The 16,547-nt window shown below is 36.6% G+C and overlaps 3 protein-coding genes across 3 annotated transcripts; 1 reads left to right on the top strand and 2 right to left on the bottom strand.

Annotated features, from left to right (window-relative positions):
• The first annotated feature begins 3,534 nt into the window (after positions 1-3,534).
• Positions 3,535-9,064, top strand: LOC135587378 (uncharacterized). The gene is made up of 7 exons (XM_065078714.1): positions 3,535-3,825; positions 4,267-4,572; positions 6,152-6,360; positions 6,434-6,482; positions 6,610-6,699; positions 6,813-6,875; positions 7,054-9,064. The coding sequence occupies exons 1-7, from the start codon at positions 3,658-3,660 to the stop codon at positions 8,713-8,715; spliced, it is 2,547 nt and encodes an 848-aa protein (XP_064934786.1). The 5' UTR covers positions 3,535-3,657; the 3' UTR covers positions 8,716-9,064.
• A 144-nt stretch (positions 9,065-9,208) lies between these two features.
• LOC135589020 (peroxidase 5-like) lies at positions 9,209-10,946 on the bottom strand. Its single transcript, XM_065081342.1, has 2 exons — positions 10,934-10,946; positions 9,209-9,825 (listed from the first exon to the last, which is right to left on the bottom strand). The coding sequence occupies exons 1-2, from the start codon at positions 10,944-10,946 to the stop codon at positions 9,209-9,211; spliced, it is 630 nt and encodes a 209-aa protein (XP_064937414.1).
• A 3,608-nt stretch (positions 10,947-14,554) lies between these two features.
• On the bottom strand, positions 14,555-15,917 carry LOC103993311 (peroxidase 5). The gene is made up of 2 exons (XM_009413328.3): positions 15,611-15,917; positions 14,555-15,534 (listed from the first exon to the last, which is right to left on the bottom strand). Exons 1-2 carry the CDS (start codon positions 15,824-15,826, stop codon positions 14,752-14,754), a joined length of 999 nt encoding a protein of 332 aa, XP_009411603.1. The 5' UTR covers positions 15,827-15,917; the 3' UTR covers positions 14,555-14,751.
• Positions 15,918-16,547: the final 630 nt, after the last annotated feature.

Here is a 16,547-nt window from a genome sequence, read left to right as displayed (position 1 = left end):
ATCATGATATGCTCCTAGGAAGATCTCTTAATTTTATGATATGCAATAATCATGATTTTTAGATTTTAGTAACTAATAATAGTCAATTTTTTGCATCCCAAAACACATATCTTAATTGATACAAGAACCACTCCCATGAATTCTTATACTCAATTTCTATCACAGCAAATACAATTAGAAGTAATTTATTATATCCATCGATAGCTATAGCCATAATCAAAGCACTAGAATATTTGCTTAAAGAGATGTATAGTATTGATACCAAAAACATATCACATATATAACCTAAAATGTCTAAAGCAAACTTCAAATGCTAAAAAAAAAAAAAATGAAACTATTATTTGGACATGAGTCTTATAGTCATGTAGTTTTAACTCCCTTAAAAGATAAAATTTTATTAATATATGACTGATCAAAGTCACCACTCTCCATATTGAGAGTAATCTCCTATGCAAGATAAGCCTTTTTTCTATCAAACAACAAATTCATATTTTTTAAAATAATACTAATAATAATCTTTAAAGTATAATTAATATTTATCATAACTTAATTTTCAATTTGATCAGTGATGAAAGAACTACTACAATCCTTATGATCCATATTCAATCTTGACAAATTACAACCGTAATCTTTATGAAACTTGATAATTCAAAAACTATCAATTCCTTCATGATCTACTATCATCCATTAATAATAAAAAACTTTACATTTTACTTTTATCTTATAACTTCTAGTTGCAATATGTTTAATCTTAAAATTTATTCGAATGACACAATATTTCAAAACTTTTTGAAACTCAACCTTATCTAGAAACACATGTATAAAGACATCATTTGAGTTATAAAATAATATATATCAAGTAAATTCAAGAAAATAACTTTTATATCATTTAGATCACTGTATGAATAATCACCATCTTAATCGAAAGAAATTAGCATGTTTAACAACACACCATCATCTTGGCTATAATCATATTTAACAAGCACTTGTTAAATTTTATCATACATGTCCTCACTTAAAACAACTTGCTCACAAATATTAGAATTTCAGTCATCTTCAACCCCTTCATGTATTCTTTCTTCAGTCAATTTAAAGATATCATCACTATCTTCAGTTTCATTATCATAAAATTGATCATTCAAGTCTATAAAAAGAGTTTCAAAACCTGAGCTATTTGACAAATGACTTTTACTCAAACTTAATGGATCATGTAATATTTGTCTATCAATGTCATTATGAATTGAAAATCCTCCCTATAATAAGATGATTCAAAAGAAAATAATATTTTTTGCATTTCATGAAATAATATAACACTAAAATGGGTGTTATACATTAGTTTTTTTTTTTTCATTTCTAGCAAAATATCATGCACTCATGTAATGTTTTTTCACATTTGACCTTCTTAGGTCACAAATACTTGGTAAAAATGGGACCATCAGAAAATATTTCCTAATATACGATATATTATTTTAAAAAAAATCTAAAAATAGTGCAACACATAGTAGAACTTAAAAAAATATTTTAAAATTTAGATGATACCTTCAAATTGGATCGAGATTGACATATGTTAGTGTTTTTTTTTATATTTATCAGAAATTTTCAGCTTCTACACATTATGCTTTTTTTATTTTTCAAAATTTCACAAAAATATCATGGACTCATGGAAGTTTTTTAACATTTGACCTTCTAATTAGATCCTAAACATGTGATAAAAATTTGGTTATAAAAAATGTTTTACTAATATGTGATGCATTATTTTTGGCCAAAATTCAAAAACAGTGCATCACATAACAGGATTTGTCAAAATACTCTGAAGGTTTTAGGATACCTCTTAATGGGATTTGGATGGATATATGTTATTGTTTATCTAGTTTAAGATTTTTTTTAATATTTTAACAATTTTAATTTCTATATAATGTAATTTTTTTTATTTTTTAATAAAAAATACCATGTACTAATGTAATTTTTTTTTTGACATTTGAACTTCTAATTAAATCTCAAATGTCAATGAAAATTTGACATTAAAAAAATATTTCCTTATATGCAATGCGCTATCTTTGACCAAAAAAAAAAAATTAGTACATCAAATAGCAAGACTTATCAAAATGTTCTGAAATTTTGGAGATAGACATATGTCAATGTTTTTCTATTTTATGGAATTTTTCTATATTTTTTTAGAAAATTTTAGCTCTTGAAAAGTGTGCTAGTTTCTAATTTTCTAAGAAAAATTAAAGTTTTATAAAAATATCATACACTTTTTTAATACTCTTTAACATTTGAACTTCCAATAAGGTCACAATCACCTTGTAAAAATTTGACCAAAATATTTTCTTATATGCGATACGTTATTTTTGGCCAAAATCCTAAAACAATGCATCATATAATAAGACTTGTCAAAATATACTAAAATTTTGAAGATATCTTTGAATTTTAGATGCCAGTGATATTTCATTTCAGGAAATTTGTTCAATATTTTTATAATTATTCGGCTCATGCAAATTGTGTCATTTTTTATTTTTGAAAAACTTTTTTAAAATTTCTATAAAATATCATGCACTCATCCATGTGTTTTTTTGGCATTTAACCTTCTAATTAAGTCCTAACACATGGTAAAAAATTGGCTATAAAAAAATATTAGTAATATGTGGTGCATTGTTTTTTAACCAAAATATAGAAAACAGTGCATCACACAGCAGGACTTGTCAAAAATACTAGATGAACCTATGTCAGTATTTCTTTTTATTTTAGAGAATTATTTCAATATTTTTCAGAATCATTCAAGTCCTACATAGTGTGTCATTTTTAAAATTTTTTAATATTTTTTTTAATTTCCTCCAAAATATCAGACACTTATGTTTTTTTTTGACACATGACATTCTAATTAGGTCCTAAATACTTAAATAAAAATTTGGCCATTAAAAAGTTTTACTCATATGTGTTGCACAGTTTTTTTATCAAAATAAAAAAATAATACATCACATAATTGGACATCTCAAAATGCTTTAAAGTTCTAAAATGTCTTTGAATTGAATCCAGATGAACATATTCCATCAGTGTCTTTCCATTTTAAAAGATTTTTTTATTTTTTAAAATTATTTAGGTCTTATTTTCTAATTACTAAATATTTTTTTTTAATTTTCTAAAAATATATTATACTCATGTAATGGTTTTCAATATTTGAGGTTTCAAACATCTTGTAAAAATTTGGTCATCAAATTTTGTTTACAATATATGATGTATTATTTTTAATAAAAATAATAAACAGTAACAAATATATATATATATATATATATATATATTTATATTTATAAGCTCATTGTTTTTTATTCAGATAAAAAGATAAGATAAAAACCTTTGATTGAAAAGCTAACATATTTAACCATGAACATCAACAAGCCAATTGTTTTAAATATCATAATACTATTCATAAAAATCATATATATATATATATATATATATATGTAATATTCTTTTTTATTTGTGAATTCATATCCTCATATATATAATTGTTTTCCGTCACATCAAATCGCACGCTCTCCCAAACGCCGTGTGTGCGCCTCTTTCGGTGTTTCCTTGCTCACCAAGCCATCGCCGCCTTCTTGGCTCGCCCACCAATCTCCGGTCTCCGATCGCCCGCCCCTCGCCCCTCGGTCAGCGATGGACGATAGCTGTGCGGTGTGTGCCGACGCCCTCGAGTGGGTGGCCTACGGGCCGTGCGGTCACCGGGAGGTTTGCTCCACCTGCGTCGTGCGCCTTCGGTTCGTCCTCGCCGACCGACGCTGTTGCATCTGCAAGACCGAGTGCTCCTTTGTCTTCGTCACCAAGGTATCATGCCCTATGGTTTTGCCCCGGTCTATTTCTTTCGTCGATTGTTCTTGAATCGCATCGAGATCTGTTTGTTTCCGACTAAGTGGGATTTGGCCATGGAGGTGGAATTCTTGGTTAAATATCGATTGTTACAACGTTTTCCCCTAAATCTTGATGAAGTTAGTTATTTTTCCTTGGTATAATTGTCAATTTGTTGTAGAAATTTTGACCTTTTTTTTAATCTTATTCGATTTTATTTTATCCTTTGATCTATGTTCGAATAGAATTAGGATCTGATGAGCGTAGTCTTCTGCTGATTCTTTCATGATAGTAGATATAAGAACTTGGATGAGATCCGTGGTCTATTATTTCCATGAATAATTTACATTTATATATTATTAACCTGTTTAGTTTTCCCATGATTGTTGCTTTGAGATCAGATGGCTTTTGGATTTACAGGCACTGGGCGATTACACGAGGGTGGTAGCTGATTTCTCAGTCTTCCCAGCTAGTCCAACAGAAGGGCAGGTGGGGCAATATTGGTTCCATGAGGATACACAGGCCTTTTTCGATGATGTGGATCATTACCGGATGATAAAGGCAATGTGCCGGCTGTCTTGTAGCGTCTGTGACAAGAATGCAGAGGTGCAAGGTGGCGAGAGTGCAAAGAGGAGGATCAGATTTAGGAGCATAGAACAATTAAATGGGCATTTGAGGCATCAACACAACTTGTTTATGTGCAATCTATGCTTGGAAGGAAGAAAGGTGAGGTGTCACATAATGGGTTTAACATAATAAGTTGCTCTCTGTTTTGATGGCTTGTTAGTGTATTACTGTCTGAACTGATGTGGAACAATGAAATTTTGCTCAATTCGTAATTTGTTGCTTTGTTTATATACACAAAACATATCCTGTTCTAAGTAAGCGGTCATTCATGGTGACATGTCTTCATACATGTTTTAGTTGACTTAGCTCTTAGAGTTGTTATATTTAGATTTGTGTTTTTTTAATGAACAAGTCTTGAGTTCTGCTTAACCTCTCTTTATCTTGAGATTATGGCTTTATTTGATATGATGTGCTTCTAAAGGCATGTGGCACTTTGTGGAACTATGGAAGTCAAAATTAGAAGTTGGAACAAAAAGACTGGTCCGTGTTTTTTCTTGTTCATGCAGCGCTGGAACATCGACAGCATTCTCTCTGTCCACTTTCCTTTCTACTTTTGCACAAAATTTTCCTATTTGATTCAGAAATCAATTTTCTTCTTTTTCTTCAATTGCAATAAAAGTGAAGTGCTTGTACAGAATTTATGAGCTAAAATGGTGAAAAGAGAGAGCAACAAGAATAGTTAAGTTATGAAGCAATCAACAAATAATTCTTTCCCCATCTCTAATCCCTTTGTGACTTTGTCCAAATCTCTCTCACCCCTTTCTTCTTCCTGTCTGGCTAAAAGCTCAGACATCATCAGGATTCTCCTGTCCTCAGTCTCTCTGTTCGACAGTGTTAGAGTCGTGTACCATTGTTAATACAAGTAGCGATTTGTATACTGACATGAATTTTACATATAATTTTATAGTTCACTAATTTTTAGTTTCATATTTAATGCTAATTTATTAGTATGCTATTTTAATGGTTCAACCTTGAGTCCAACCCCTGTTCATTTATATACATATATGAACCTTGAAACTCATATTTTTCTGGTTTGATGTCTGGTCCATTTTCCCGAGCATTGATTCCACTGGCTTTGGCCAATATTTATGCTGTTTTGAAATTGCTTCGGTACCTTTTCTGTTTGTTTCTTCAATTTGTAGATCTTTTCCCAGTTTGATGTGATAGATACTTCTATTAGGAACATCATTGACATCTCATTCTTTGTCATGAATTTGTGCAGTTAGGTTTAGCCATTCTTGCTTTCATCAGGGGACACATTCATTAGCAATCATGTTGATTGTTGGAGCTTGTGTTAGAATGTACTTAATATGGCAACATTTTAGCAGGGGCAGCCTTCTAATGTGTTTCCCTGTATTTTGGCCCTCTAGGAATTGTCTTGTAACTTTCTCATAAAATTATAGTTCTGGTATTTTGTAAGTCATTTCCAACAATTTCTGTAATGTCGTTGCATTTTTTTGTGAGTCATTGTTGGATGGTTGGGAGATGGAATAAACTGTTTAGCAGTGGCAGCCTTCTAACACATTTACCTATATGTTGGCCCTTTAGGAATTATCTTATGATTTTCTAATAAAATTATGGTTTTGGTAATTTGTAAGTCGCTTCCAATATTCTGTGTAATGTAAGTGCATTTTTTTGTGTTTTTGCTGGATCATTGGAAAATGGAACTTTCAAGCAGGTATTCATTTGCGAACAAAAGTTATACACTAGATCACAGCTAAATCAACACAAAAGCACTGGTGATTCTGAAGTGGATGGCAATGAGAGTGAACGTGGTGGCTTTATGGGCCATCCTACGTGTGAGTTCTGCAGAAACCGATTTTATGGAGATAATGAACTTTATATGCACATGTCAACAGAGCACTATACCTGCCACATTTGTCAAAGGTATGTTTTCTTAATTTCATTAGATGAATTATCTTGAGAACTTTTATGTAACATTTGTCACAATCATTTGCAGGCAACATCCTGGACAATATGATTATTTTAGAGATTACAATGACTTGGAGGTAGTGTTATAAATCTCTATTTTCTTGTAATTTTTGAGGGATGCTAGATCTACTGCAACTGTAATTGAAAACACTTATGTAAGACTTTTAAGCTATACATGCTCTTTTCTTTTGTGTTACATAACAGATGCATTTTCGCCAAGAGCATTTCCTTTGTGAGAACGAGGCGTGTTTAGAGAAGAAGTTTGTTGTTTTTCAAACTGAATCAGAGATGAAGGTGCGATTATGTTGATGGTCCTACTTCTGTATTATTTTTCTTTTCATTTTTAGATACTATCATATTTTACAAGACACCTTCAAGGCTAATCCTCTAGTTAATGCATCTTCCAGAGGCACAATACTCTTGAGCATGGGGGGCACATGTCTCGTTCTAAGCGCAATGCTGCACTCAGGGTATTAAACTAGTCCTGATTTTTTCTTTCTTTCTGCTGAAGCAGATTTTCACCCGAAGTAGTCTATAATAGTGATAGTTCTTTTATCTATCAGTCATTACCTTTTCTTTACTTGGGCCTCTGTTGTGAGGTATTTATTTGTCTCCTTTTATTCCCTGATGTTATATTCTTCCATTCAGATACCAACTAGCTTCAGATATCGACGGAATGAACAAGAACAACGCCGAGGAAGAGGTCACGGATTTCGGCCTGATCCTTCTGGTGACCAGCTATCTATGGCAATACAAGCCAGCCTTGAAATGGCTGTAGCTGATGGGAGATTTCAGGATTCTTCTTTTGGTTCTCGTATGAATGCTGAGCATGGGGAGACGAGGCGGGCTGATGCAGTCAGGAATTCATCAGAAGTCTCAAATGTTAGTGCAGGTTCAGAAGCACCTTTAAGTACTCCATTGTCACTTAGCCAAAGCTCCAGGACAACACCAATACTAGAAGAATCGTCTTTCCCTCCCCTTGGTGATAGAGAGTTACCAGAGCCTTCTTCTAGATATGCTCAAGCTCTCAGTCAAAACTCTAGAAATGCAGTCAAACTTAGAGAAGAATCATTTCCTCCTCTACCTGGTGCAACTAGTAAACCAAAGCCAGTTCATGGATCTGAAAGTTCGTCCACAAATACTTTTGCTGCCCGTATTCAGCGCAACAGAGGCTCTGTAGTTGTCAACTCTGCTCCATCTAGGCCACCAGAGTATCATGAGATGTTCCCATCCACTTCTCAGTTGAGAGCCACACCAAATTATGGTTCCACATCAGCCACTTCAACAAGTTCTCAGTTGGGAGGAAAACCTATAAGAGAAAATGCACATAGATCACCTTCATCCTCCAGTACTGCTTATAATTTGGATACTGTTAATAGGATGAAGCATTCAGCATCAGCTCCTAACCTTGCTGAGGGATCATTTTTTAACCAAGCTGTTCCTGGTGTGTCTTCTGGTGCGAAGGGAGAGGAACCATTAACTCAAAGTAAGCAATCTCTTACTGTCACAGGGGATGTCTACACTGCCAACAAGTCCTTGGTTGAAAGGATTCGAGCTGCCTTGGGGATGGATGATGATATGTATGGTGCATTCAAAAACTTATCCTCTGAGTATCGGCAAGGCCAAATCAACACATGGGAGTACCTTTCTTATGTCGAACAATTTGGCTTGTCGCATCTTGTTCCTGAACTTGCTCGGCTCTGCCCTGATGGTCAGAAACAGAAGGAACTAATTGATACCTATAATGCCAATTTGCAGAACAAAAGTCTGCAAGAAAATGATGGCAGCAGTCGTGGCGGTAAAGGTAAGGGAAAAACAGTAGCTCGTGCTCAATCTAGTGTTAAAGAGTCTTTAGCTGATGACTTCTTGGCTTCTGTAAGAAAGCTACAACTGAACCAGAAGCCTCAGGAGGATGAGGTGGAGGTGCTTTCAAAGGGTGGCTACCGAGTCACCAAGGATACATTTCAAGTGTCAGCTAAGCAAGTTCATGGTAATTCAAGTACCGTTGATGTGAATTCCACTGGGAAAAGTACTGATAGGGAATCCCAAACTGGTTCAGACGTTGCAAAGCAAAATTTAGCTAATGAAGCTAGTGGTAAACAACGTAAGAAGACATCAAAATTTCATAGAGTTCGTCTGGGTGACAGTTCAGCGACTGCACTTCTCGATCTTTCTCGCAGGGATACTAGCCCTGAACCTACAGAAAACAGAACTGCTGGCGATGGGCCGCCCGATGGTGTGCCGGTCCGTGGTGTTTGGCGAAGTGGCGGTGCACATAGACTTTTTGCAAACTCCAACAGGAATGCCTGAAAACTGACAACCTTCAATGGTGAATCCGAGGTCAGGTTGTGCCATCACCGATTTGGTGTCAGTATGAGGCGTGCAGGAAGGGCATAACTGAAAGCTCGTCCCCTTCGAGAGTTGGAAATGGTTGCAGGATGGTTTGTGGTTTGCAACCTGCGATTCTTTTTGCAAGTGTAGTTTATGTTCTCGATGATCTAAAGTGTTTTGGATGTTTCCTCAAATACAATGGTCTGGCTGAAAAATATTTACAGATGTAGAAGTTTATGTTATTGGGTGCTCCTTTGTCTCAGCAGAAACTACGGGCTGATACTTTTTATCTTTGTTTAAAAAATATTTGGGGTAACATTTTCTTGAATTCCAAACTATGCGGTTGTTTTCCTAGCTGGGATCCAACTGTAAGCACGAATGTAATCCAATAAATTGTGCTGAAATTTATCTTAGATTTCTCGTAGAGAGGAAACAGTTTACAAGAAAATTGTGCAGAAAATATTTTTTATGATTATAAGATGATATAAAAAAAAAAGAAAACCCATTGGACATGATACAATTTGGACACAGACGAGAGTCTTGAGGAGGAGCTCAACGACGATTCACAGAGACCTCCCCCCCGGTGTCTCAACAGGTTCTTGTAGTACCGGTTGTCCAAGCTCGTCGGCGTCGCGGCATCCAGAGACACCGTTGTCGGGTCACCGCTATTGACGTCCGTGGTGGGGGGCGGGCACTTGCTCTTCAAGCAGGCTGCGAAGCCCGGGTCCTGCGGCCGGGCGGCGCTGAAGTTGTACAGCCGAGGAGCGAAGGAGGTGCAGTGGGAGCGGCCGATGGAGTTAGTCCCAGAGAGCGCTACAATGTCATCGAGCGACAACCCCTTGTCGGCGAACCGATCCCTGAGGTTGGGCAAGGGGATGTGGTTGAGAGCCTCGGGTTCCAAAGAAGCTCTTCCGTCGCGCCGTCCGGCGGGCACGGAGTAATCGACGCCGCTGGCCAGGTAAGCCGCGTCCCGGGCAGCGAAGGCGACGATGTAGGCGCACGAGACAGTGCACGGGCGGTGGGCTTCGATGGCCGCCGTCGCCGCGTCGAACACTTCGAAGCTGCATGCTTTGCTTGTTGGACAGTTCCCTTATCCACAGTACTGCTAGTAAGCACAAAAATAAATATATGTTAATGTTATAAAACAATAGATTAATATATATCATTCAAAAATCTTTTATCTGATCCATAAAGACACCATAGTCGAATCTAAAAGAGTAATATCCATTTACAAGAAAACTAGATTTATCTTATCCTTCTTAGGAACAAAAGATAAGATGAGAAACAAAAGATAAAATGATAGAAGATATGTAATATCTTAATAATGTTATATATTCCTATGAGTCAATTTTATCAAGGTCATCTCTTAATAAATCATAACTGAATTTACTTTATATTGATTGATAATCACAATTAGAATTTAATCGTATCGATAATATATCTTATCTATTCTCACTTGACCCATTAATTAGTAAGATATAAAGAAAATCTAAAATAAAATAAATAAAATAAAATTTTATTTAAAAATAATTTTATTTAATTATATTATAAAATTTTAAAAATTATATATGCACACAAATTTTATAAAACAGGCCAATAAACTAATAAATATAATATCACATTAAGTTTGACTACCAATACAAGTTATAATGATTGTATATTATTAATATCATACTTCTTTTTATTTACTATAATATTATTAGACCTTCCTAATATAGTCTAAATAATCTATGTAATGAAGTTCTAAGTGAATTATTTAATTTACAAGGGATAAAACTATCCTGTTATTAAGAACTCTAATTGTCACTCCCTTTCTACATTCGCTACGTGAGGCGTGGCTAGCTGTACATATGATTGTCGCCTACGCGAGGCACCGTAGCCATCATTTATGGTCGCTACGCGAGGCACGACTGCCACTACCGTGCATAGTCATCACTTGCGCGGCCTCCCCACCCATGTTGTGCACACACACACCGCTCAACAACCCTGCGACTATGCACACATGTTGCCCAGTGATGTCGACCACGACTAGCAGATGCCATCGTAGGGGCATTGCTATAATTATTGCAGTCGCTATGCGTAGTGACAATCGTCGTAGCCACATAGGTAGCAATGCTGCTGCAGCCACCATAGGGTTATCGCACCCCATAGTGCTTGTATTGGGTATGCAAGTGTTGCCCACAATTGGGCAAGTAACCACTGAACGTCATCGCCCTTAACAATATTATCATTGATAACAAGCTATCAACAATGGTCCATTGATCAAATACGAGGAACCTTGCATTGCTTGCAACAAACAATAAGACAGACTGAATAAAAAAGTAGATTGACAATACAAACAAATCAGTCAAGCATCATAAATCAAAATCGAATAACATCTTTTCGTAAACGAAACATGCTAACAAATAGATCTAAAGTATTTGATTTTACAAACATAGCCCTTATACTAATTATAAGTATAAAAATTATTTTTATGCTATTGTTAGACAAAAAACTTTGATGATAAAATCTAAAATTAAATAATAATATATTAAATTTATGGTATGTACCTTTCAATGTCATTCAGAAAGTTTTTATCTGATCTACGGGTGCATCATCGTCGAATCCAAAAGCAATACGATACCGATCTACAAGGAGAACTAGACTCATCTTCTTCTCTCTTTCTATTCTTCAAATGATCGCTATGAATAATGAATTAGGGACAAAGGAGAGATAAGAGAAAATATGTAATCTCTTATTGACTGATTCACGTTACTAACGGAAGATAAGATAAGATCTACCATCTCTCACTAATGTTACATATATCTGTCTCTACTTATTCACATATCTGCATATCTATATCTCCACTTTGAATCCTTAATAGGTCCTATATATTTATAGACAAGAGTAGAGAGTCTAGGATAAGGAATTAGAAAAGTCATTTTCTCAAGGTTATCTTAAAGAATCCTATCATAATTGAACTTTCTTTCTATTGGCATATAATCATAATCAAAATTTAATTATATCGATAATATATCATATTTAAATAGATAGGATCATATAATCTAACAACTAGGAGTTGAGTCAAGTAGCAACGAAGCATCACATCTCTACAATAGTTACACAACGATCACCCCCTTAGCCCATGCATTGCAAGAATCCACCAAAAGAAGGAGAAGAGAGAAGAACACGTAAGCAGTACGCTAATGAAACGGCCATTGAAGTGTATTCTAATAAGCCCAACGGTGACGACTCTCCCTCGATGATTACATCTACACTTAGAATGCTACGTGAAGGGATGTTAGATTTTGCTTATAGATCGATATTATTATGACATTTGAATACGATGATGATATGCTTGCATATCAGATAAAGATTTTTTGAATGATATCAAAAGATATACATCATATATTTGATATATTATTATTTAATTTTAATTTATAATATTAATTTTTTTTATATAATAATAATAAACTATAATTTCTATACTTACCGATGAAGCCATAAAGAGGGCAACAGCGATGAATAGGATGAAACAAGAAAGGAAAGTGACACGTATTCTTTGCTCAAAAGTATGCCTATGGTGGAGTGAGCTCGCTCTGATGCATTGGCATGCATTCGTTTATACTCTTCCACGGAGAGAAGAGAGGATCAAATGGTTGATTAGCTGCATGTTTACAGAGTAAGCCCACTGTCTTCATCTCTCGACTGTCTCCAATGGATTGACCTATTCCTTGCGGTGTGTTGTTCATGCATTTGGTGGAAGAAGCTTCTTGCAGCTTGCATTTTGCTGTCTTTACCTCTTTCTTGTGAACTACGTCTCTGACATGAGGCTTAATAACACTCTTAAATTTGATGAAGTATAGGGCTTCACTAGACTCGGTCATGCTAAGATTTATGAGGCGCAAGAGGAACCAGTCAAATAGCAAGTGTCATGTACAACCTATTCTCCAAGTCCAAAGATCTTAATGTTTAGATTAGCCAGTATACTGCTGTTTAGCACTACCAATCATATCATCACCAAAGATATATAGTTCAGGTGCCACTACTACAAGCCTTTTCTCTTCCTATGGTTATAGATTATATTAGATCGTTCATTATCCTTATTATCCTTTTTATGACAAGAGAATTTTATATTATTAATTTATGCATCGAAGGGATCATCAGGTCTGAAAACCTCATCCAACCTTAATCTTCATACAGGTGATATCATGAAGTCACCTCTGATCATCTCAAAGGCGTATTGAATATTTTTGTACATATGAGTTTTAATCATGTGATATTTTTCCTTAACATATATCATTTCTAACTCAATAATAATTCTACTAATATTATTTATGAATAGTCATTTTCTATTCGAACCCTTATCATATCCAATATTAACTTTGATATAATAACTTTTATCGTGATCCAATTTAATAAAATAATTAATCTAAACCATAATACTTTCATACATCATATTATTCATCATAATCATTTTCTTATACATAGTTTGATCAGATCTAATCATCTCCTCTTCTCACTTATGCCAATTTATAAGAAGTATTCTTGAAGGTTCTTATTTGGTAAAACCTTTAAAATTATACTATAAAATCTTGGATTTAATTCTCACCTTTGCTAACAAGGCTTGTCTTGCATCATCTTAATCCATCTTACCTCTAATCTCGTATTTTCAAATGAGATAAGACTCATTAGCTTTGTCCTTTATATATATATATATATATATATACTATTTTTTACCTACCTTCACATAATAAACTATTCCTAACACAGATGCCATCCATTATCTAATATGTCCTCTTTTTTGTTCCAACCCTGACAGAGATTTGTATGCCTGTGGAAGTCAGCTGTAGGGGAAATGACAAGGAAATGATGCAACTGATGCACAGCCATTCATTTATGTCTTCCAATAAGAAATCTACTTTATTAATCTGTTGACTGTCTCTAATGGATTGACATATTCCTTGTTTTATTCATGCAAGTAATCGTTTGTCCATGGGTTTGGTTTCATTACTAGCTCCATATTTGCCTTAAAATGTGTAATAAAACAAGCATATACTGCCGGAAGAAGTTTCTCACTGCTTGCACTTGCTACAATTAATCTCTAATATTTGTGGAAACTGTTAGAGCTAGCCCGGATAATTTGACAAAAAAAACAGATAATAAAAAAAAAGATAAGAATATCATATTTGTAAATGGATAATTATAAATGCTTTAGAAAAATATTCTTAGATTATAAATCATGTGAAACTACTAAACAAGAAAAGTATAAAGTAAACAATTAGATTTTCTTCAAACTCCAAACCCTTATTTATAGTTGCAATAAGAGATAACAAACTTGATTTTTCCGACGTGGGACTATGTGGGACTTACCAAACTAACATAAACCACTAAAGTTTATAGGAAATAGTATATTGAAAAAATAGAAAACTTTAACCAAAAGAAAAAAGTATCATAATAAAAATATAAAAAAAATAATAAGAAAACTCTAAAAAAAATAAACTCAATTTATTTAGATATTTTATAAAGATTTTTTTCTACTTGAATTAATCATAATCCTTTAAATAATTTAAATCTATCACACTCCTAAATGACTTACTAATCCAATACATAATTAACACATATATCATAAATAAAGCCGGCATTTGACTTGCGTACAAGGAAAATGTTTCTTGCAAGAGACTTCCATCATAAGTAGCAAAGCTTACAGATACTTAGTTCTCGTGTATAAGGGTGACATGAGCCTTTGACTATTCAATCGTATTGACTATTGTTCCACCTAATCCATATATTACCTCCACCCTTCTCTCGAGTCAAACCTGCAACCATCTCTGTCATGGATTCTCCAACTCTTACGATTGATATTATTAGATTATAAATATCACTCTAAATCATCATTACAATGGAAACTTATGATAGAGATTACAAGTTGTTGGATATTGGAACGTGGATAAAATGTAATACATGAGAACACAGACTTCACAGCGGATGTAATCGATGATACACAAGGGTCTCATATACAAATCATCATCATCATCATCGGTTCACGACCCAACACTGCTTCCTGATCTCCCCATGGCTTCCGGTGAGCACGTCGATGGAGGCCATCTTCACCATGGCCGCGGCGAACTTGGCAGCCCAAGCTGGTCCATTCTCGGCGTTGCAGCTCACCGTGCCCGCCGTCAGTGGGCTCGCCTGCAGGGTTTGATCGGAGAACAGCACTCCCCGGTGCGTCAGAAGGTTCTTGTAGTACTGGTTGTCCAGCCTCTTCGGCGTCACTCCATCGAGATGCACCGTGGTTGGGTCGGTGCTGTTGATGTTGACGGTGGCCGGCGAGCACTGGCTCTTCAGGTAGGCCGCCAGGGCCGGGTCCATCGACGGATCTTGAGGCTGGGAGGGGCTGAAGTTGTACAGCCGCCCGGCGAAGGAAGGACAATGGGAGCGGCCGATCGAGTGAGCTCCAGAGAGCGTGACCATGTCGTCGAGCGACAGCCGTTTCTTGGCGAAGCTGCTCAACAGATCCGTGACGGTGAAATTGGGCAAGGGGATGTTGCCGAGCACCTCCGACTCCAGGGAAACTCTTCCGTCGCGCCTGCCGGCGGGCACGGAGTAGTGGATGCCGCCGGCCAGGAGGGCCGAGTCGCGAGCCGCGAAGGCGATGATGTCGGCGCATGAGACCGTGCTCGGGCAGCGAGCTTCGAGTGCTGCCTTTGCTGCGTATATCACTTCGAAGCCTCGTAAGCTCGGCTTGTTCGCCGGAGACTCCTTCTCTGCCTTACTCCACGGAGTCGAGTCAAGAAGCACCGAGGCATCACACCCCTGATCAAAGATACATATATACTGCTCCTTTAGCTCTCAACAAGAACCTTGAAACCAGAGGAGAAAGAAAGCTTACCCTCACGAAGCAGTCATGGAACTGCATTCGGATGAGCCCGGCGGCGAGGCCAGGGTTCACAGCCACCGCCATTTGAACGGTTGCCCGCACGATGGACTCCGCGAAGGGGCATCTCTCCTTGTAGAAGTCTACCGCAAGGGAAGCATACGTTGACGAGGCCATGGCAAGGATCAAAACCACGAAGAGGACAGAGCGACCACGAGAGATGACACCCATGGCCGCCTTCAGTTCCTCCTCGAGCAAGAACGAGAGCCGGAGAGAGAGAGAGAGAGAGAAGACGATAAGGATGCGAGGTACAAAGGTCGGCAACATGCAAGGGCATTTATAGGCGGCTTGAAGAGATCCATGGCCGAGACGGAGCTCGGTTTACCGGGTAAACGTGACGCGCATCGACTGTCTCGATTCGTCGTGGTAGATTACACTCGCATTTACAAATTAAATGAATGTTCTAATGCAGCGTCTCCATCAAATGGCTCGGGATGGGATTCATGCAAACAAGCAATCACAAATCACGTGTCTTGGATGGTCAGATTTCGCTATCGGCACTTGGTCAAACATCGTGATTGATTACTCATGGTTGACTAATTCCGCAGGCACATGCTTACTGGCGTGTGTAATTTGACGGTCCGGTCGAGCCGGATCTGATTTGGGTTCTGTGTAAGGATCGATCAATTGGGCTGTCACGTTGTGTGAATGCATGTAGCCGCTTCGATCCAACGGTCAGCGTCGGAACGGCGCACCTCGTGTACGGTCCAAGAGCAAGCCGACCGCAGGTCGATAGGCTTGTTTATTAATTCACGTGGGACTCACACCCTGATTCATACCTCTCTTTTTGCTGGAAAGAAACCACCGGGTCCCACATGATGACATAATCATCAGAAACCAGTGCTCTTTGAGTCCGCCTGCCGATACGTGGGGACCGGAGGGGGGTCCCGCG

The sequence above is a fragment of the Musa acuminata genome, chromosome BXJ1-8, assembly GCF_036884655.1.
Source record: "Musa acuminata AAA Group cultivar baxijiao chromosome BXJ1-8, Cavendish_Baxijiao_AAA, whole genome shotgun sequence".
Lineage (NCBI taxonomy): Eukaryota > Viridiplantae > Streptophyta > Magnoliopsida > Zingiberales > Musaceae > Musa > Musa acuminata.
This window is presented reverse-complemented; position numbering and strand designations above follow the sequence as displayed.